We start from the raw sequence: 24,294 nt of genomic DNA, 5'->3' as shown, positions 1-24,294 counted from the left end.
GTCATTGCATTTTTATTGAACTTCCAGTCGAATCTCCTTAGGTAAAAAATTCTACTTAGAAAAAGAATAAACTCTTTAAAATGGTTAAGTAAGAGTCTCTCATTGAGTTATATTCAGGAATTCTTTTGCAAAAGTGTATTCATTATCTCCAGTAAATTCCTGCTGGAGAAAACTGGGGCTTAGGCATCACATAGTTTGCTACTTCTTGGAAGAGAGACTCTTGGGGTGGAGAATTGGCTGTGCCAAAAGCAAAAAAGTTCAAGGAATACATATCTATTATCATAATTTCAATCTTACATTTTGGTAAACTAAATGATCTGCTTTTTAGGCAAATTAAGATGAGAAAAAATGTTTTAATGATTGTAACAATCATTTTTGTTAATGTGCTTTCACGCTAATCATTCTCATAATAACAATAGTTATCAAGGTCAATGACCCAAGGAAGAGAGGACTGTAAGAGGTATATGTGTTGCATTGATCATTTTGCTCTTGAAGAAACTGGTTTCAACCCAAGAGAATTATTAACATTTTCTATACACAGGCATACCAAAAGTCACATTACCATCATTGCATTGCTTTGAATCCTTATATTGTACCAAGGAACACACGTATAATAATGTAAAGTTGCCCTATTTTATTATTATATAGTGTTGGTAATGCCTTAATGTTGAGAAATCACCAATTAAAGTTTGTTATGGGTAAGTAAAAAGTGGCTTGGATATAAATGTAGGGTGTGTTACTTTCCATTGTTTTGGGTATTAGGTTTACAGTATGTATTACCCATGGTACAGCAAGTCTTATGCATGTACATAAGAGGATAGTTGAGGAGTTAGCTCCAGTCCCTAGACGCAGAGGATTTATCAATTGAGATATTCTGAGTGTTAGACTGTGAAATCGTAGATTGTACAGGTAAAGAAATTACCTCCATCCAGCTTTGTACATATTTTCACATGCTATGGACTTCAGTATTAGCTTCAGCCTGGTCTGTAGAACTTGTCTTTTGGTTGATGAGAGAAGTTTTTGTATTGGCAAATTACCACAAGCTGTGCTTCTTGATAATTCTTTTTACTGTGTGTCATATTTATTAATTCCACAACTGGTATTTAATTAACGTTGTTAGGAAACCAACCACTGAATTATTGTTTTAACAAATCTTTCTCAGGAATGAAGTCTAATTATTTGGATAAATGTTTATTCAAGACTGCAATCACTTTATAACTTCGTTCTCTTGTGAAAGAATACAAAATTGTAAAACTTCTACTAATGGCATTTTCCATCTACACACACCTTTTCACTTGATGCTTTGCCCAAGCATATTGTTTTCAATATCAAATTTTAGATGCATTATCCAAGGCAGATATATATCTGGTCTTTAAGGTAAGAGGATTGGTATAGATTGGAGACTTGAAATATGGGTTTAGTGGAGTGGAGAATGGATAAATTTGATGGAGATGAAGAGAAATGATATGGTCCTAAATAGTGTGGGCAAAGAGAGGAATTTGCAAGAGAAATCCAAAATAGGTGGAAGAAATATAATCACTTATCTATATCACTATAAAGTGCTACTTTGTGTTTTTCATAATGACGAACTTCCACAACATCTCACCTGAATCTGTTAAATACATGACAAAGTTGGGAAGAGATGGAAGGAATGCATTGAAGTACTATATCAAGCTCCCAAACCACTAGAAGATGGCATAATTAAAGATGAAAGCATAATAGGTATTAAGAAGCAAATTCAACAGAGCCATGGCAGAACTGAGAAACAACAAGGTACCAGGAGTTGACAAAATAAATGGAAAAATAATCAAAGCACATAGAGCCAAAGTGAAGGATTTCCTCTATTGAATAATCAAAGATAGCAGAAGGAACAGGCTGTGAGATCAGTGTTAGGTTCTATTCCAGAAAATGTAAAGGCTAATTCATGTAAGGACTACAGAACAATAAGTTTGATATCCCACGCAGCTAAAGTTGTTCTCAAGATCATCAACAAAAGGATGGAGAGCAGGGCAAATGATTACTTAGAGGGTGATCAGTTTGGATTTAGGAAGGGGAGGGGTACTCGTGATGCAGTAATCAGAACACTAATTGAGAGGAATATAAAATACAATCAGGACGTATTTGCCTGTTTCGTAGATTTTGAAAAGGCATTTGATAGAGTGAATTGGGAAAAACTAATGGGTATATTGAAGAAAATAAAAATAGATTGGAGGGACAGGAGGCTAATCCACAACATGTACATGTCTTAGACTACTCAGGTGCGAGTTTGGATGGGAATTGTTAGGATGAGGTGTTAGGCAGGGTTTTCCATTAATCCTAAGGCTTCGGTGACGTCTATCTGATGAAGGGTCCCTGCTACTTCCGGGAATTACCATCACGTAGGTTGATTGTTAGACAACTGTTTCACTCCCAGTCGTGGAGGCATCTTCAGGTAGAAGTGATCTGTGTTGCAATTTGGCCACTATATATATTAGGCTTAGGTGGCATCTGGCCAACGAGAAAAGGGAGGATGTCACTCAAACCCTCCGTCAGGCGAAACCACCTTAGCCCAATACCACCACTGCAGAATGCACAGCATCAGAAGAACTGTGCAACAATAAGGAGCTTCTTGCCCCACCTGCTGATAAGGGGAATGCTATGGTAATCATGAAGAAAGAGGACTACTACAGCAAAATTACAGCATTATTGGATAGCAGCACCTATTCTGAAAATAAAAGTGACCCAACAGGGAAGATAGAATGACTCGCTAGGGAGAAAGCCAAATTATCATCTATTCCAGTGGAAGATAAATGGAGACTCTTTCCATTGGCAGCCAAACCACTGTGTCTGTATGGACTACCTAAGGTCCACTAAGAGGGGTAACTACGAACCATCATAAGCAACATCAATGCACCAACCTTCAAGCTGCTGCAATACTTCACATGTTCTATCCAACCCTTCACCGGCAGAACCAACTCTTTTGTGAAAAACTCCACGAAATTCATTTCAGGACATCGAAGTCAAGGAATGAAATGTGCTGGTGAGGTTTGACTTAGTCTTTCTATTCACAAAAACACCTATTGATGACTTCATACTACTGATCAAATAACTCACCTTGTATGGATTATCTAAGGATTTCCTGGACCTCGCAGAATTTTGCCTCAAGAACTCAATCTTCCTTTGGAATGATAAGTACTTTCAGTAGATGGAAGGTGTGGCCATGGGGTCACCTCTCTCTCCTTTAGCAGCTATTATTTTCATGAAGAATTTCGAGCAGAAGGCAATAGAGTTTCACCCAGAGAAACCATCTCTTTGAATCCGATATGTCGATGACACCTTCATCATCTGGCTACGCAGGAAGGAAGAACTAGAATCGTTCCTGAAACACCTAAATCAGCAACATCTTGCCATAAAATTTACCATAGAAATTGCACGGAATGATGCCCTACCCTTTCTAGATGTATTGGTGAGCAGAAAACCTAATGACAGCCTTGGCCATACATTGTATCGCAAGAAAACCCATACCAACCAGTATTTGGATGTGCGATCCCATCACCACCTTGCCCAGAAGAGCTCACTAGTCAATACACTAGTTCATCATGCCTACATCATCTCAGATGCCATATAGCTTCCATCGGAAAAATGATACCTGATCTCAGCACTAGAGAAAAACACGGAAGCCTAAAAAGGAAAAACTGATGACATATGCTACCATCCTGTACGTCGCCGGAATGGCTGAAAAGATAAGTAAGCTCATTTGGAAACATAATGTAATAACTAGTTTCTCCACAGCAAGAAAAATCAGTAATATCATCTCTAACCCTAACAAATGAATCCCCGATCTCATGTACGTAGGAGTATATGAGATCAAGTGCACATGTGGGAAGTCCTATATTGGCCAAATAGGAAAGTCCATCAGATGCAGAATTAAGGAGCACCAAAGGGTCACAGACAAGAAACAGTTCTGATTCTTGGCAATTGCCAAACATGTGTGGTCCGAACCCGGACACATGATTGAGTTCGAGCAAGCAAGAGTGCTGGTAAGAGCGGAACATTATTTTCCGTGGCCCATTAGATGCAGACTTAAGGAGCACCAAAGGGTCACAGAAAAGAAACAGTTCCGATTCTTGGCTATTGTCGAACATGCGTGGTCGGAACCTGGACACAAGATTGAATTCGACGAAGCAAAAGTACTGGCAAGAGAGAAACGTTATTTTCCAAGACACCTAAGAGAAGCGGTAGAAATAATGACAAATCCGCATAATTTCAACCATCAGGATGGCTACACCCTGACTTCCATATGGAAAAGGCTGATTTCTACTCACTACCAAGAAAGAGCCAATCAGAGCACTCAAGGCCAGCCAGCATCTCCTATACTCAGCCACCAAATGGCGAAGAAGATCACTTTAACCTGAAGATGTCTTCAGGACTGGGGGCCAAGCGGTTGTCTAACAATCAACCTATGCGACAGTAATTCCCTGAAGCAGCATGTATCCTTCATCAGGGTTGCCCATTATCACCATTGCTGTTCAACCTGTATGCAGAGGAAATGATTAAAGAGGCATGGGAAGAACTGGAGGTAGGAATGAAAGTGGGCAGGGAATTGATAAAATCAGTTAGGTTTGCTGATGACCAAGCTTTAGTTTGTCAGTCAGCCAAGGGGTTGCAAGCATTGCTTAGGGAATTGGAAATTCAGTGCGACAGGTATGGGATGAGAATCAATATTAATAAAACAAAGGTTATGTGATTTTCTAGAAAGAAAAAGGCTTAGCTAAACATTAAAATAGGAGGGCAAAAACTAGAGCAGGTAGAACAGTTTACGTATCTCGGTAGTGTTTTGGACCAAAACGGTCAGAGTAGGAGGGACATAAGGAGAAGAATTGAGCTAGGCAAAGAGGCTTTCACAAGGAGGAGGGAATTGATGACAGGGAAGTTGGGTAAGGATATTGAGAAAAGACTTGTAAAAACTTTGATATGGATCGTAGCTATGTACAGCGCGGAAACATGGTCATTGAAACAGGGTGATAGACATCTAGTGGAGACTTTTGAAATGTGGGTCTTACAATTTCTCCTTTCATCTATGATGTTACTTTCTTAATCCCGCTGCTAGTAAACTTACTCCAAAAACTATCCCACATAATTCCTCATCTGCTTTTGTTTATTTCCTCTTACTTTGATGAATAACTTTCAGTTTTGTTAGCAAACTGAATTAAATATTCAAAGATTTTCAACTTGGTAGAGCACCTGAAAAAATGTGTTGACGCTGAGACGATTATACGACATACCTCAGGTTCAGATATATTGAAACACATCTTAAGTTGATATTTCACAAGGAGGAGGAAATATAGGAAAGGGATGTTGAGTGAGGAAATTAAGAAAAGCCTCGTCGAAACTTTGATATGGACCATAGTTGTGTACAGTGCGGAAACATGGTCACTGAAGCAGGGTGATAGACGTAGAATGGAGGCTTTTGAAATGTGGGTCTGGAGAGGGATAGAAAATATTAAGTGAACAAAAAGGAAAAACTTGTGCTTTTTTAGGAGAAACAATATTAATTTGGTAGTTGTGTCCATCTAAAACCTACCTTAACTGGTATATTACCTTATAAAAAATTAATCATTTATTTTGATATCCAAGGCACAAAATATTGCAGATCTCCATTTACAGTTTTCTTTGATGAAACTTCAGGATAAGTTTTCTAAATATTTCAGTCTAAAATGTTTGTTTGGTAAAAACAAAATTCCTGCATAAATAATTATTTTACAGTAATATTACCCAAGCATCATTTGATGCTTCGAAGGTCAGGATTAAAATGTCACTGAACACACCTAGCTTCATCCAAGCTGTGTGATATTTTAATTACCGGGTCTTCAGATACATCAAAAGAAACCTGGTTCTCTGGTATTACTTGCAAATGTGCCATAAGTTAAAGGTTTATAGCATTTCATCTCTTTTTAAGCTTATGAAAGAATTTCTTGCTCAACTACAGGATAATCATCTTAGAAAAATTTACTTATTAATGGCTGCGTTAGTAAGGTATACCTAAACAAGATATCTGATTTAAATTATGTGCCAAACCAAAAAGGATCTATTAAGTACGTTTGAATTCCCACCGTTGGATGCGAGAGTAGAGACCTCTTTTCCGACTGCGTTTGTTTATTTCTGACGTTTTGAGCCCTCCCATTGATTGTATCGATCATGTCTTTCAGGAAGTTTGAGAATTGGTTTATCCCAGTAGCAATAAGATAACTGTATGTTCTCATTTCCCAAATTAATATATATGTCTGCTTGGTAATATAAGGTATGTAAAATGAGGAAAATATTGATTATTATGGCTTATTATATAGATTGAAAGTGAAATCGTAAAGCTTGAGTGCACACTATCTCAACGGGTTAGTTTAATCATTTGCGTCGGAATTCACCAATAACATTAGGAGTGGTTAAGTATCCTCATAAAGTGCTGTGCACATTTCATTCGTATAATTAGGTGAAGATACTCAAATATCTATATTTTTTCCTCAGACCTTTACTGTTGTGATTGTGGGTTTAATTGATGTGCTACATATTTCTATTGGTGATCGTAGTGAGAGATTATTTCTTATTTCAATAGTTTTTCAATTTTAGGATCCAAGAAACGACACGATGGCGACAGGAGCAGGTAATCATTTTTTGGTTGCTCATAATGAATTAATCCTGCAAAAATCGATTTCCATTTTATCATTAATTCACTGATTGGAATTACCATTTGAGAGACCTAAATTTTGCTCTAATATTACGTAGTTAATATGAAACTTTTATTAATTTTTATACAGCTGACCCTTGGATCATTACGCCTCGCGATAGAATGAGATATGAAGAGCAGTTCAAGTCCCTTAAACCTATTAATGGAATAATTACTGGTGCCCAAGCCAAAGGTTTCTTACTCCAGTCTCAACTTCCGCCCCTAGTTCTCGGGCAAATATGGTATGAATATTAGAACTAGTCTAGTTCATTTATAAGAAAATAGTTTAGAAGGGAAAATATAAATTACTATCAACTCGTACATTTCCAAATACTGTGGTGTATTTTTAGGGGATTGGCCGATACAGATTCAGACGGGAAGATGGATATTAATGAGTTTAGCATTGCATGTAAGCTAATCAATTTGAAGCTTAGAGGAATTGAACTCCCGAAAACCTTGCCACCTAGCCTTCTAGCTGCCCCATCTGTAGCAGGATTGGCTACAGCTACAGGTAAGTTTGATATTAAAAAATTCATTTTTGTCTTGAAATGGTAATATTTCATAAATTACACTTACTAGAAATGTTAATTTTATTATTTTTTCATTGTAAGTGTATCCACTTAAATGCCAATGTTCTCTTATATGGAATTTAAAAATGGCTCTGAAGATAATCTTTAAGCTGAATGTAAAATTTGGCGAACCAATTTGTGTATGGTCTATATATAAAATAACGCTTTACATTTTTCACAAAGATTCATGATTTGGAATACTTAATCTATCTGAAAAGAGAATCTCAAGTAATTAAAAATTTTGATCTGCAAAATGATGCTTTTTTTCACCAAAAAAAAAGCATCATTTTTCTCGTCATATTCCGTGCACATGGTAGAAGTCTTCTATCCGGTGTTGCTTTAACCGGCATTTATTCAGTAATGGTTTATAATTACAGTTAACATCATTTGGAAAATAAATATAAATACCTAGGTTGATTAGTTTTCAACTCATGGTAATTAATTTTCACTGTTGTACTCATTGATGTTACCAAACTAGTTAAACATTTTGTATCCAATTTATAATCCTGAATGTTTCCGGATTTACTGGCCATTTATTATTCAAGCAGGTCCTAAGTCTTTGTTGTTAGATTCTAGTTAGAGTCAAGATACATAGTTATAAGCCCATGAATTCCAAAATAATTGGGGATAACTTTACTGTATAATGTGCTCAAACCAAATACTAGGAATAATTACTAGTCACATTCTCCATCTTTATTAGGTAAGTAAACATACCAGGAGAGGTATGGGCAGAAACCCAATTAAAATAACATGTTAAAAAAATGAAAGTATTATAATGACTAGATGTTAGAATAAATATTTGATCAGTAAAGCAATTTTTTTGTCACAGTGTATTGCTTCATAAACTTATTACAATATATACCATTAAAACATATTGTATAAAATGAAGAACTGAGGTTGTTTAAAATTTTAAGTGTAAATGACATTGTGTAGAAGTCATTCCAAATCACGTTTCTAAAAGGATCATATTCATCTCACTATATGCCATAGAACTAAAATACATGTAGTTATTCCTATTGAAAGACCTTTGGAAATTATTCTTGTCACATGTGTTAACATTCAATGTTTGAAATGGAGAATTACAAGAGTCTCGTAATTGAGATAATTAAGTGTTATCACCATATGAAAGAAATGATCCCAAATGGGAGCACTAAGGAACAGCTGGTGTTGTATAAAATTCAAAGTATAATCGTTATTTAATCCTTATTTTGTGCTTGCCCCCTGGCAAGTAGCTCTCAAACCAAATCTGAAAAACAGGTGCACTGATTATTTGATAAACAACTACCCTAATAAATGGTTAATGGTTTCAAATGCAGCCTTAAAATTAGTATTATTGGCATCACCTCAAATGCCTTCATTGAAGAAAATCAGAATTTCATTTTGAAAGGATATCAATCTGTCTACTGTTGAACATCATGGGTTGAAGATTTCTGCTTACTTATATAGTATACCATTGTAAACTGAGGCCCTATCCTACCTAGGACAATACTCTAAAAAACTTTCCCTGCGTATGATTGAATGGCCTATTTGAACTGAAATTGACTGATATGATACCAGACTTGTGGATAGGAATTTTATAATGAATGTTTTAAGAAATGCATCCAAGGACTTGGATAAAATAATTGAACAGAGATATGGGGCGGTATGACAAGAATGTCAATGTATCAAAAAGTTCCCGGAATAACCACCGTGTGGCGCTCCCATCGTTCCGATTTGAGTTCTGTTTTTTTTGTTAAATTGGTACATCTGTTGTTGATATTCCCTTTAAATCTTAGTGTCATAACTTGACATTTGCAAAAGTTACGTAGCCAAGAGTACATCTATCTCTGTGTGTGTTGGCGATTTTTTACAATTGCAGAAATGGATTTAAATTTGCAACAACGAACTTGTATTAAATTTTGCGTAAAAAACGGATTTAGTGGCGCACGGACGTTGGAAATGTTGGAAAAGTGTTTCGGCAACAATTCTCTAAAAAAAACGGTCGTTTACCAGTGGCACGAGCGGTTCAGAAGTGGTCGTGAGTCAATCAAAGATGATGAATGCAGTGGCAGACCATCGACATCGAAAGTCGGTGAAAAAATTGATAAAGTAAAAGAAATGTTGGTCAATAACCGCAAATTAACCATCAGAGAAATAGCGGAGGACTTGAACATTGCCTATGGATCCGCCCAAGACATTGTGGTTAATGATTTAGGTTTCCGTCGTGTAGCAGCAAAGTTGGTGCCAAAAGACCTCAATTTCATGCAAAAAAGAGACCGTGTTGACGTCGCAAAAGACATGATTTGCGAGGCTGAATCCGATCCCACATTCATCAAAAGGATCATTACTGGAGACGAGACGTGGGTTTATGAGTACGACACGCAATCCAGACATCAGGCAAGTGAATGGCGTTCACCAAATGAGCCGAGACCAAAAAAACCACGTCGTTTTCAGTCAAAAAAGAAGGCAATGCTGACGGTTTTCATGGATTACAACGGTGTAGTGCATCATGAATTTTTGCCAGAAGGCCAGACAGTAAACAAAGAGTATTATTTGGGCGTTATGAGACGTTTGCGTGAAGCAATTCGCCGAAAGAGACCAGAAATGTGGGCAGAAAACTCGTGGATTTTGCACCATGATAACGCACCGTCGCACAGTGCTATCATTATTCGTAATTTTTTGACGAAAAATGCAACAAATACCATCCAACAGCCACCGAATTCACCTGATTTGGCTCCCTGTGACTTCTTTCTGTTCAATCGAGTTAAAAAACCATTACGGGGAACGCGTTTTAGCAGCCGAGAGGAAGTAATGGAAAAATCGCAGGAAGCACTGATGGACATACCGAAAACCGAATATAAAAAATGTTTCGAGGATTGGATCAAGCGCTGGCATAAGTGTGTTGCAGTCGATGGGGATTACTTTGAAGGGGACAATATAGATTTAGATGAATAAACTTGTATTTTTAATTTTCTGAATAAATTCCGGGAAATTTTTGATCAAGGTAGTATTTCAGAACGTATGGTAGGATATCATCTGACCCAGGGCCCTTACTAGGATGTAAGTACTTATGTTTTGTTTTTACTTCCGTAGCAGGCACATAAAGATAGAAAAAAATAATGTATTGATAATGAAACCCAGATAATTTCATACTTGTCCACAAATCTGTAAACATTACTAAAGACTCTGTGTTGTAATATCAATATTCAAAATTTTGCACAAAGTGAAGCTTGGATCAGTTGAGTAAATACAAATTAATTATTACAATTGACTTTTGAGTCAGCATAGTTCAATAATAAATGTATGTACCACAATGGATCCCTGTAATCAATTAATAAAAAAAATCATGTCTCTTAATTTTTCTCCAACGCATTTCACTATCAATGCCTAAGTCTTGATAAAAATGGCAATCAGAGCCATTTGTGTTGATGATGCAATTACTTTTTATGGATAACAACCATATTAAACCAGTTAGGAAATTTATACTTGCCTCTTGAGAAGACACCGATAAGTTTCAAATTAGCTATCTCTACAAGTTGCCAAATTTATCTTTAATGTTTGGGAAAAGGAAAGCTGATTTACAGTCAATGACAGATGACACAACTGAAAAATCCTATCGCAGTTCTAAAACTTTTTACTGAAACGAATTTGCCTTGGGCTTATTGGTATATTCATCAAAGAAAAAAGGAAACTGAAATCATTAATAGGAAATAAATCATGTTTGTAGTACCCTAAGGTCTAACAAAGAGAAAAATTATATTTAATAAGTCATTTTGGCAATGATTACATTGCTTCAATTTTTAATATTTAATCATAACCCTCACTAAATATGCAGATGGTATTGCTGCATTAATATCAGTCTGGATGACACTATTCAAATTTGCTTCAGGTAGGTCAAAGTCTCCAAAAATTATAACTCTGAGGCATCAATGGAATCACTCAAAAGTCTTCAAAATATTCATTAATAATCTCTATAAATGCCAGTGGGAGATTTTTGCAGTGAAAACAACTACATCAACTATTTACGTAAATATAGTCAGTCTAAAGGTTATGGTTAGTCAACCTGGTATTTTAGTTTTTGTGGTGAGGGCCAAAAGATTGTTGTTGTATGTCGTTGAGCACTGCAGATAGATATACCTAAGAATATCATCAGTAATTAATAATCCAATGCTTGGTTTGCCTCAGCTGTTTCCACCAGTCTCTGCTAAGTTGGTCTCCTTAGTTCTTCGCAGTTGCTGAACATTTTTGCATTAATTCAACTGGGAAGGTTATGGTTGCAAATTGGTTGTCCAATTTTTCCCAGTCTGTACCATAATCCTAATTATGTATAAATATGAAAATTGATTTGTTTGTTTGGGGACTCGTCATGCGAAGATGGTATGGAGTAAAGGCTTCTGATTTTTTGCATTAATAGGGTCAAAATAAACAAATTAATATTAAGGCTAGATCCGATTTGAATATGCTTTTCTGGTATTGTTTGAGATTGAAAAAATATTTTATTTTTTAATTTTCACACATGTGCATGTTTCACTCAGAATTAAGATTTCAATTCACTCACTTCAATTACTTTACATTATTCATTGTAAACTGCTTCTGCAAAATTTAGTAGCCTAGGATTATTTTTTTAAAAGTGGCTAATTTTTTCAGCCAACTCCTATTGAGAATTTGATGGTCCAAAATTATTTCTTTAAGAGTAAACTTTTAGAGTGCATCAGTTTCTTATTTTTTTTTAATTAAGTGTTCATTGTGCAAAATGAAGTTGTATTTGTCCTGACAAAACTGCAAAATCACGTTCCCACAGATGTCATCATGTTTAAGAAACTACCAACTTACATGAAAAAGGCCTATAATGCAAATGAAATCCAGTTACAGCTATATGGATAAATTAGTCTGGTGAAGTCAGGCATAGCTGATAGTATAAATATATATTAAGTGGAAGCATTCTTATCTCCAGAAAGAAAAAAAACAGCTGTGTTTATTCCACTTAATATTTAAATTTTACGACCTGGGTTTCAATGCATTGTATCATGATGATACTATGTATTGAAAGCTGGGTCATAGGATTAAAAAATTAATTTGAATTAACAACTGTTTTTTATTTCCATAATTGATAAGTTCCACAAAGTCAAGCTTGAAACAATGAAGAATGAAGTATATTCTCAACTCCCTTTAGAAGTTCTCCCTATTATCTAACACTTCAATTATCATTTTTTTTACATTTAATTGAAAATTTCTGGTTATCCCAATCATGGCACTGAAACTCATTTTAAGAACATATACTTTTAATTGTATGTGAATTATATTTTGGTGATGGGTATAGCTATCTGGGTAATTTTAATTTTTAAGAATGTTTTAGTGACGTAAGTTTTTAATGGACGAAAGTTGTTGGTTTTGTGTGTTTAAAAAAATTTAACAAAGCTTTTGTTTGAGTTCATTTCATTGTCATAAAAAAGTAATATTGCCAGATAAAAAAAAATGAAGAAATGTTATGCATGGTTTGGTAGGAGGGAGGATTATTGGGATAAATTCAAAGTAAGCAGGAAACATAGATGCAGATCCTTTCAATTTGAGATTAAATGTTGAACACTATGATAGAGGGTAGAACATTAGACAAGGGAGGTAGGGAGAGGAAAAGGATAGGTATGTCGGATGGAATGAAGGGAGGCAGAAAGTATGTAGCATTGAAGAAGGTTTTGTTGTATGGGGTGTCTGTTTGTTCTTTCTTAGGTGAATCAAAGAAACAAAGGGGTGTTCATTCTTTGTCTGTCCAAAACATACCTTGAATGATGGACTACCAGATACATTGAACAATCATCACGTAAAAGCTTTCTACCCATTTTGCTTCATGAGATGTGTGAGATATGCGTGAACACAATTATGAAATTTCCAGAATTATTTACTTCCTGGGTTCTGCCACAAAACTGGTGCATGTGTAAATGACAGGAAAAAGTGGGGAGTTATTTTCAAGTTGGATTGCCACATCTGTTGGTTCCAAAATTTTTGATCCAATTTTTCTGGTCACATTTTAGTTAAGTATTATACAGATTCTGAGTGTCTTCTGAGAATCTTCTGAGTGATTCTGAGAATCTTCTTGTGTGACCTTAATAAATGGTACAAATTCATTTACATAAATTTTAATTTAATGGCTTTTAACAAAAGAAAACCATGCAAAGAAAAAAATAAAGTGAAATGCTTGTTAAATCCAATTTACATATACACAAATCATTAAGGATTATGTTTATGCTGATAAAAATTTCACCATAAATAAGAATGAAGCGAAAAGTGCCCTGTCTGTGCTTTGGTAATAAAAACATTAACGGTGCAGTAGTATATAATGCCAGTTCATCAAAAACTTACCTTTTGCCTGTAGCCTTATTCGAAGAAAAATAAATCCTTTGAGAGGCATCAATATTGTTGTAAAACCTTAATCACAATCCTCAGATTTTTTATTCTTGTCATTAAACTTTATGTGCGTATGTGAAAACATTTTTCAAAAATTACTGATAGGAAAATCAAATGAAGAGGTACAAAGTATTCTGTTTTCAAATTTTGCATCTCACCAAAATCAACACATTTCCAATTATGCTATGAGTAGTATTTGAATGTGTCTATGAGAAGTTAAGGAGGGTTTGTCATGAATCACCTTCCCTATTCAAACCGGGATTGACTCTTTTTGGAAAGTCATAATCATATTGAGGTTAGAGCAGCCTAAGGACAGGCAATTTGTGGCTTTAAACCTATTTATATATTGATCAATTTAACTATTAGTATGTGCTTTTAATATTTAAAGGCACCTTTTAAATGATTGAAAACAAACAATTTTTTTGCAGGTGATAATCAATATATAACTTAACATTAAACGGAGAAAGTCATCAAATTTTCGAAATGTATTTGAGCCATTGTGTCATTTTCTTGTTCATGACAAGAAATTTAAAGATATGGGAAGGTGCAAATATTTTTTTCACATAGTTGAAAATAATACATTAATATGTTGATTATAACGAAAAACACAGGGGTATTCCTCCTTTGTGATACTAATATTTTTACTTGAAATTCAGTATTGCCCTCAGGATGTAAAAAGGAAGTTCGTCCATATATCGGGGGTTATTCATTAGGCAACCAAGGCAGGAAAAACCACTTTGAGTGTAGCATTACTGTTAGGTTGTCAGTGGCATTTGACCATGATAGGCAGTGGGTGGAATGAGTGTTGTCGGGCTCATAGTAAAACGACTGACATATATGAGCTCAATCATTCTAGATTTTTTTGGGAGTCTCATAGGCAGGCATGGGTATTCCTTCAAGAAGTCACAGAATGGAGTGGATTCCAAGTGCTGTCCATGTAGTAATGTTTGGATTTGCTCTTGTGCTTAAAAAAATATTTATCAACATTAGTTCTTTTTTCCAGAGATATTTTTGGTTACAAGGAAATTTTAATTTTTACCTTTATTTGATTCAAGTAAGAAAGGTTTGGCTACTGCCACCATTCATAGTTCTTCAAACTGAGTAGATCTTCATATTCTGCTCTCATTCAATTGTTATTTTGTTCAGTGAGTACTTCGGTGATTGAAAGAACTCATTTTTAGAACTTATAGGGTATATGTTCATGGAAAAATGGTGGGGTGACATTAATGTTTTGTTTTACGAGAATATGGAGGTCACTCACTGACCTTGAAGGCTAAGATATCTGGTAATTTATGGTGCATAGTATTTCTATTCCATTTTGCAAAATTCCAAAGGTTTGCTGTTCATTCCCTCAAATGCACGGCTGAAAATGCACTGTGACAACATAATTAGTCCTGGGCATAGGGCAAAAAGTAATTATTCTCTTCAACCAGCCTTTCTCCATTTGACAAAAAACCTGCTAATGAGTTTCAACAACCTTAAGAGTAAAAACAAATTTTAACTTTTCCACAGGTTTATTGGTAATGCACAATACATTTCAGTTCAAAGAACCATCTTCCGGTACAAGACAGTACTGTTTGTCTTGTACCTGAAGATGGTTCTGTGAACCAAAACACATTGTACATTTTCAATAAAACTGTGGAAAAGTGCACATTTGTTTTTTCTCATAATGACGAAATTCCTTTACATCTTGCCTGAATCTGTTGAATGTATTCAACAACCTTGTCACTTAAATGGTTCTTTAAGACTGAATAATTTTATTTTTCATATGTAATGTTCTCTCTTCATTTGCAAGACTTGTGTTATCAAAGGTTAAAATATAAATTGTCTGATATTTAACATACTGGATAAAGCATAAGTCCATTAACTGTTGCTACTCTTGCATCCCGAGCTGGAATTTTGGTAATTCTTAGATAAAAAGGCAGGATTTGTGATACTTAAATAGTAGGAATGTCATTGTCAGAATGTCCTTGTATACACATCATCAAAGATATGTACAAATCCAATGTTTGATCATTTAAAGTGTGTTAAAGTTTGCTCATTTAAACAGTAGCAGACCTTTTTGAAAATTATTTTTCTTATGGAACCCATTTAGTGCATCCCATAGATTTTTTTTATCAGTACAGGACCTTTTGGAACATCCTTTTCTTTTCATAATTACGTAAAGAAAATAATAGAAATTGAATTCTTGATGACATTTTACTCTACACTGCATTCTTACAGCTGACAAGGGAATGAGATACTATTATTTATGGGTGCCTTTTTTTCTACTAAATTCTGCATTGTTAGTTACCATCATGTTGAGTTGGAGTTAGTATATAAGTTTTTCAAGTTGCCCCGGTAGCATGTTGCTAAATGGCAAGGCTTTGACAGTGTAATCAAGCAGTTTTGTTCAATGAGGTCTACACATGTTTGCATAATTGTGTATCTCATGTAAAACTTTACACACTTTGTGTATAGACGTGTTATTTTTCAGTAGTGTGCCAATACATGCTTTTGTGTTGCATTAGGATTACTTTCCCTTTCTTTGGAAACATAGGGTTGTATGCTCCTTATAATGTAGGAAATATACAAAATATTCAGTAATGTTTTTACTTGGCAATGCAATATGATTTTCCTATTAAGCCTCTTGAGATCTCAGTAGAAAGTCATGAGGTAGTGACTGAAAGGCAGGAAACATTATAAATACTTGCTTATGCATCCATCCTGGTTTATGATCAACTACCCATGGAGGCTTCAAATAGTGTGAAAGAATGTTGAAAAATTTTAATTGATCAATACGTTTATTAATTCCTCTCCCAGCTCACTTTTATCCATTTTGGAATGGAATGACATTGCGTATAACATTAAATCAACTAAGCAAAATTAAATACACATTAAAAGTTGACTAATTCATAGTTCTATAAAACTAACTGATACTTTCATCATACAGTTTTGTAAAACTGCATCTGATTTTTCTCTATTTAAAACATATTATTTTCTCTATTTTGTGCATTTATTTTATTACATAGATATTGTGTATTTATATTTTAATGTGTGAGTTACTAGAACACATGCAATATGAGGTATTAGAACACTAGCATTAAATGTGGGAAAAAGCAGAAATATCTTGTAAAAAATTTGTAATGAAAAAGGTGAAAACAATCTCGGAGTCTGTGCTTAAGTTATGGTAGTAAAAAATTAGAGCTTACAATTCCACAAACAAGATTTTAAAAAAACAATGAGTGATCAAATTCCAAGCATTTGGTGATATTGGGTGGAATTAACACGTACATATCAAAACTAAGGTATGCAATTTTCCACAACAAAATTATTTCTTCACTACCAAAGCTTCAATGAAGATAAATTATATAAGAAATATCTTGTGAAAAATTTGTAATGAAAAAGGTGAAAACAATCTCAGAGTCTGTGCTTAAGTTACGGTAATAAAAAATTAGAGCTTACAATTCCACAAACAAGATTTTAAAAAAACAATGAGTGATCAAATTCCAAGCATTTGGTGATATTGGGTGGAATTAACACGTACATATCAAAACTAAGGTATGCAATTTTCCACAACAAAATTATTTCTTCACTACCAAAGCTTCAATGAAGATAAATTATATAAGAAATATCTTGTGAAAAATTTGTAATGAAAAAGGTGAAAACAATCTCAGAGTCTGTGCTTAAGTTACGGTAATAAAAAATTAGAGCTTACAATTCCACAAACAAGATTTTAAAAAAACAATGAGTGATCGAATTCCAAGCATTTGGTGATATTGGGTGGAATTAACACGTACATATCAAAACAAAGGTATGCAATTTTCCACAACAAAATTATTTCTTCACTACCAAAGCTTCAATGAAGATAAATTATTTACGGGTCCTGAAGATGATTTATTCAAATTGAAACTTAGGTCTTGAATTTCATTCATGATATTTTACCTGCTTCAAGTAGGTTTTGGGCAGTTCCTAATGGCTATTATCTTCTGCATAAAGTGAAAACTTCCAACTGTTTGTCTTACACTATTTCTTTCTTTATTCCTTTGTAACTTTAGCCTGCATCGGTGTGGTCTAAAAAAACCTTCCTCTCCCCTTTTAATCTAAAGTTTTCATGTGTAGCACACCCTTCAACATCCTACCCCCTTTTTGTATTTCTTCCATCCATATTCTCTGCCTTTTTGGGTTTTTCTCAACTAATTCCTTTTTTCACCGGCACTTAACTTTAGTGCATGTCCTCCTCTGTGACAAACTTATTTTTTCCATTCTTCTCCATACCCATGCCCCAAAAGCTTCAAAGCCTTACCTAAAAGACCAGGTTTTGCATCCATGAATCTTACCCGACACTTCATATTGAAGTCTACTAATCTTTTCTTCATGTTTTTCTTTACTTTTTGATTTTTTGTACACTACTGGGTTAAAGTAGGTTTTGGATGGACATAGCCTCTACCATTTCTCCTAACCAAAAACACAACTTGAAATTGGGCAGTACATTAAGTCCCTCTTCAAGTCTGTATATGTGCTTCTTTCCTCACTTCATTCTATCCTACATGCCTATTGTATTCCTACCCTTACGTACCATATCCCCTATATTACATCCTTCAACATACTATTGCCTATCAAAGTGCTCTGAATCCATATTCCTTGCCTCCTGATTATTTCTCCAAATAATTCTCTCTTCTCCTGCACTATGCCTAGTAGTTTCTCCTTTATTTTCCAATCAGTCCACTTGAAACTCTGCTCCATTTGAGTCCTTACTAGATTTATCTGATCTACTGTATAGCATTCTACTGCATGGTTATTCACTTCTAGTCTTTAATACATTTAAAATTCAAAAGGGAGCCATAGGAATGATATTGAATGTAAATTATTGAATCCCATGTTGACCATTTTTCATAAATCTTAACACATACTAATTTGGGCAAAATTCACCCGTACATAAGTAAGGCACTAGGTACCTAGGTGACCTTCTTGTGCATTTTATTCGAAGCAGGAAAACCACTAGTAGTTTGAATCATATGGGGCTCTAGCTATATAGCAATCTTCTCGAGTAGCTTAGAATGAAGATTGAAAGTCTTTTTACAATCCAATGGTATTACTCAATTTGGGAATATTTCTATTTAAATCCATTTAAAAAATAATATTACTTCATAATTTAATGTATTATTTTGCAAATTGATTCTTGTACCAATACTGATACCCATCTTGATGAGCCTCATATCTGTATATTCCAGTCCATCAGAAAAATAAAATAATTTTTATCTATAATATTATATTTATAAATATTATTTTTATTTATTCAGTCTACCATGAAGTTTATTATGCACTTTTACTGATTAATTTAAATTTTTACAAATAACGTTTTCATTCTCCTGCCTTGGACCTAAACTCTTACAGAGGATTTCAGTCAATATGTTAGACTGGAGAGTACAAAGCAATAATACCAGGGCTGTCTTGTACTCTTAAAGTGTATGGTAAACATTGTGTTGGACTTAGCATTTTGAACTTTGTTTACTGTTTGGTTGATACTAACTGCATTCATCCCTCCATGACAACCAGTGTTACCCCAGCAGCAGCAGCAACCTCACCCCCATGTCGGTGGTGGTCCTCCACCAATGCCCCCTCCCCCAATTGGAGGCATTCCCCGACCTATGGTCCAAGGCTTCCCACCCGTCGGTTTGGCTCAGCCGATGACTGCAGGACAGCCCATGAACATAACACAACCCGTCGGCATGATCCCCGTGGTTCACCCCATGCAGCCGCAGATGGGTATGCCACCCCAGGCACCCATCACAGCCCAGCCATTGGGTGTAATGGGGCAACCGTTGACAACAGCAGCTCCTCCTCTTGCCATGGCCCCTCCAACAAACCATCCAATGGCCACGGTAGCGCCGATCGGAATGCCTCCACAGCCAGTGGGCATGGCACAGCCTGTTTCCATCGCACAGCCGGTGCAAATGACACAGCCAGTTCCCATGGCACCGCCAGTATCCATGACACAGCCTGTTTCCATGGCACAGCCAGTGTCGATGGCACAGCCTCCCATGGTGCCGACTCCACCAGTTGCCATGACGCAGCCTCAGCCGGCAGTGGCTCAACCTCAGTTGAGTCTTGATTCTCCCATTGCTCCAGGTCCAGTTCCAGGTATTGGAGGAAGTGCTGCTGTCATGGGACAACCTGGAATCAATACAGGTGGGAAATGAGATTTAATGCATTTTGGCTTGATATGGCTCGATGGCAATTATAGGCATGTGCAATCCTTTTAAAACCATTAAATGCTTACAATTGTCATGGTTGATGTGCTTGAAAATAACAGATGTTTGTGTAAAAGTATGTATGATCTCCAAAACTAAGTAGAACTTCATAATCGGGGGTTTTCATTTTATTTGCATGAGTCTATGGGATTGGAAAATTGAAGTAGTGTGTTTTCTGTGAGGGAGTCACTGAAATATTTAGTGCTAATTCATTGGTGTCAGTTGCAAGAAATGTTACATTGCTGTAAGGAATGTTTCAGAATCCAAAACAACAATTCACTCTTTGAAACTTAATCTTGCTTATTATTTTCTTCAAATATGTCATGCCTTCTATAATATTAATAAATAAAAAATAATATCTGATTCATATTTGTTTTTAGGTCCACTTATACCATCCATTGCTCCCACTACCACTGCCAGTGTTCCTCCTACTGTTCCAGCTCCCCCATCTCTTGAAGGCACTCCACAAAGATCCAATTCCATCGCAAGTATTGAATCTCCGTAAGTATTCTCTTGAGCATGCTTTTAGCCACAATTTGTATGAAATCGTAATGAAAAATTTGATGTAAAGTAGATGCAGTTTTCTTTTTAATGAACACATAAGATTGACACACATTAAGTTATCCTTGTATTTATTTTGCTGTGTGATGGATTTCATGCAACAATTGTTACTCTAATTGTAATTATACTGGTGGTTGTGCAACAATCATGCAGTTATTACTCTGTTAAATTGAGCACAATATACAGGAAACCCCCAAGTTACAGAAGACTTGGCTTGTCTCTCATAAGTCCACACTTGTACATGTATAATTGATGAGACAAGGGTATAGCTATGTTGAAACCCTGGTTCCTGTTAGATAGCTTAAGTTGGGTAAGCAATACTGGTCCCAGACAGAGATTGGAGGCTTTTGTGAGGTGTGTTGGCTTTTTCCCCTGTCTGCTATTGTTAAAAGTGGATCAGCACAATAGACCTAGTCTAAAAGTGTCTGGGGTGGGGTCCAGTCAAAGTCATTTATGCAAGCAATCACTGTTCAAGAAGATGCCACTTTGATCTAGCAGTTTCCATATGCAAGCGTCACAATTCTAATGTTCATATATTTATTTTCCTTAATAACATGCAAACAAAAATCTCACAGCATATTCGGAGGAAGTTAAAAAATGAACTTAAAAATATCATGTTTTAAGTTCACCCAGGTTATATTCTCTACTCGAAAGAAATGAAAAGTGAAAATTTGGTTGTATTGCAAGTAAGGAGGAAAGCAAGGCTTATAATGATGCGGGTACTGAAAAAGATGAACAGAAATCCCTCATGACCATGGGTTTGTCTGAACCCATTAATCATATCAGTGCTGCATTAATAACATGGAAAGAGATGGATTCAGATAGCAAAAAGTTCACAATGATCAGCAGGTCGCTCTAATTCTGTCGATACCTGTTACAAAGAGATAGGGATAAGAATGTCTCCATGCAAAAGTCAATGAGCAACTTCTCAATGAAAGCTGAAAACCCATCACAACTTTTAACATACTCAGCAGCTGACACTGAGTGTTAGATGGCACTGGTATTCTGGCTATCTCAGTGAGAATGTTTGTGAATGCGTGTGTGTTTGTGATATGAAATTAGATTCTAGTGTGTGTGTGACTGAGTAAAAACCCTGGAGAGAATATAATTTGGCTGTCATCATAAATTTTGGCTTAGTAGAACTGTTCAGGTTAAGCCACAACTTCATCCACCAAAAAGCCATTGTGGGTATATGCAACTGTCAAATGGAATATTAGAAATTACATTAATTGATAATCATGTGGACAAAAAGATAATTTTTAAAAACTTCGCCATCACTCCAAAACTGCAATGGTAGACCTAAATAAAAGTTAATTTTCATGAATTTGAAAGCAATGGTAAACTTGCCAGCATTTCCTATGCCCTTAGAAACCTAGCAAAGGTTTTAGATCAGGCAGTTTTAAAAAGTCTATTTTGTTTTTTTTTAAATCTCTAGTTATCTATGGAATTGTCTTTTGGGTTTTGGATGCTGGTGACAAAGTAGTTTTTATCATGCAAAAATGAGTGATTAGATATATGGCCAAAATTCCAAAAGAGAATCATGTAGAAGTCATTTTATAAAAATTAAAATCTTACCTGTAACATGTTTGTGTAAATGTCATGTATGTATGCATGAATGTTTGGGAAAACGTGCCTATTTACAAAAAATGAATATCCATGATTATACCACAAATCAAAGAAAGGAGGTGCAAATGATATAGCATTCCACCTCTTTATTCAGAAAAGGACCCCTATGACGTAAAAATGTATGGTCATTTACCAGCAATAATTAAAGATGTCACATCGTGTTAGATATTTATATCTAGATAAAGATCTTTTTTAACCTAGAATTTTTTAATGATTTAAATGAATATTTTTCATCTAGGGCAAGCTGTATATAATTTTATAATAATTATTCCTCAAATTTTTTTGTATGATGTATCTTATATTTTACTCTTTTAAAATAACATGATGGAATGAATAAATTCCTAAATTGATCAAGTAGCCATCCTACCTGCTTTTTCATTCATGAAGTGAATTTACGTAGGAACTTTCCTTAGATTATGCATGATGTACTTGCAGTATTGTTGATAATTTCAACATGTGAGGCAGGAAGAGTTTTAACCTCAGAATTTGCCTTTACAGTGTCTCCGTTGGATCTCCTCCATCAGCTCTGCAATCTCAGGATTGGGCTGTTCCTAATCCTTCCCGTCTGAAATACACCCAGTTGTTTAACACAAATGATCGAACTCGTTCTGGGCATCTATCTGGGCCACAAGCAAGAAACATCTTGGTGCAGTCCCAGCTGCCTCATCCAGTGTTAGCCCAAATTTGGTGAGGCATTTTTCATAACTTATCTTCTTTTGTACATTATTCAGTCATTTTCATCCCGAGGAAGTGAATTTTGGCCTTTTCATGTGGTCACTATGTTAATCAGCCTTTTATTGCAATTTGGCCAACATGGAACCCCTGACCCGGTGGAAGACCCGAGAGAACTTCATCAAGCCTTTTATTGCAATGCTTACATGGTCATGTATTGTTTTATGAGGTGATTGAAACTTCCCATCAGGCTATTCATTATTTTATAACTAAAGGAAGAATGTTTCTAGAGCCATTAAAATGTGAATGGGAAATTCTGTTAGGCCATTGAGTGTTTTAGAGAAGAACAATGTTTTGCATGCAGTGTATAACTCTTCAGGGAAGGAATGGTTGAAGTATTGGCTAGTATAGATAAAAGTGGTCTTGGTCAGTTAATGGTATTAAGTTGTATAGATAACAGGGGTGAGGTTAAGTTAAAGAGGGTGATTAGTCCAATATGACTTGATTCATTGGTTGGGTTTGTGAATTTATAATAATAATGAAGAACTCAGTCTGTTATCATGCTTTTTTGGCTATCATTATTCTGGAACTCTTCCTCTGGCTTTTTTTTTACTTCCCACAATTTCAATAGACTTTTTTGTGTGATGATTTTAAGATTCCTTGCAGTGGATAAGTTTTTAAAATAATCTTTTGAAAACATTGAAAATAATTTGTTTTGTTTTTGAGAACAGATTTCTTAATTCCTCTTCCTAAATTATCTTTTTGTGCTACGATAGAAGTAACCGTAATTAGAAAAGTATGTAATAGCCACCTTGGATGCCTGTAATTTTACTAAAATGAAGTTTTCACATGGAAAACTTGAAAATTTAATGTTGCAAAACCTGGAAAAGTTGAGTAAATTATTCATTCATTCATTCATTCATAAGTCATTCATTCAGTTTTTGAGTTCATAAGTTTATAATTCATCAGTTTAAGAACTGTAACTCTGTGATGTCCTACTGAAACAGACATTTTTCTCTTTCAATCAGGAACTTGGCTGATATAGACAGAGATGGTCGTCTGTCCTGTGAAGAGTTTGTGCTGGCAATGCACCTGTGTGACCTTGCCAAAAACGGAGAACGATTGCCTCCAGCACTGGCTGCTGACCTAATTCCACCCTCATTCCGAAGGCAACGAAGGGGCAGCGTGAAGAGTGCTGGGGGTGGTGTAGTGACCGGCATACCAGGAGGGTCACCAATAGTTCAACCAACTGGAGTTGTTGATCCAATGGACTCCAAGGACCCCAATGGACTCTTGCAACAGGGTAAGTGCCCTTACTGATGTCTGTTGTCTTCAGTTGGCAGCTCAGCTCCTTGCCATCCCCACTCAGTTGGGAAAATTAGGGAAAAAGTCAGAAATAGCTCAATTTATTCAGAAAGTAGACAGTGGGAACAGGGGTATTTTTTTAAAGTATGGAATTTAATATTAGAATGAGGAGTATGGTGACACTTTGGAATTTCTTGTGTGAATACAATGTTACTCGTAGTTGCGAAAACTGTTCATGTTTTCTATT

The 24,294-nt window shown here is 35.5% G+C and overlaps 1 protein-coding gene across 4 annotated transcripts in view; it reads left to right on the top strand.

The window, feature by feature from the left end:
• The first annotated feature begins 6,162 nt into the window (after positions 1-6,162).
• Positions 6,163-24,294, top strand: part of Dap160 (dynamin associated protein 160) — a 77,335-nt gene continuing 59,203 nt past the window's right edge. For all 4 annotated transcript variants that reach the window (XM_071599489.1, XM_071599486.1, XM_071599488.1 and 1 more), the window contains exons 1-8: positions 6,163-6,280; positions 6,604-6,637; positions 6,792-6,942; positions 7,051-7,211; positions 19,189-19,821; positions 20,264-20,384; positions 22,569-22,757; positions 23,771-24,045. In XM_071599489.1, coding sequence (XP_071455590.1) covers positions 6,622-6,637; positions 6,792-6,942; positions 7,051-7,211; positions 19,189-19,821; positions 20,264-20,384; positions 22,569-22,757; positions 23,771-24,045 — 1,546 coding nt within the window. In that variant the 5' untranslated portion in view covers positions 6,163-6,280; positions 6,604-6,621. The remainder of the gene's footprint in view (positions 6,281-6,603; positions 6,638-6,791; positions 6,943-7,050; positions 7,212-19,188; positions 19,822-20,263; positions 20,385-22,568; positions 22,758-23,770; positions 24,046-24,294) is intronic.

The sequence above is a fragment of the Hetaerina americana genome, unplaced genomic scaffold (assembly GCF_022747635.1).
Source record: "Hetaerina americana unplaced genomic scaffold, ioHetAmer1.1.p SCAF_11, whole genome shotgun sequence".
Lineage (NCBI taxonomy): Eukaryota > Metazoa > Arthropoda > Insecta > Odonata > Calopterygidae > Hetaerina > Hetaerina americana.
This window is presented reverse-complemented; position numbering and strand designations above follow the sequence as displayed.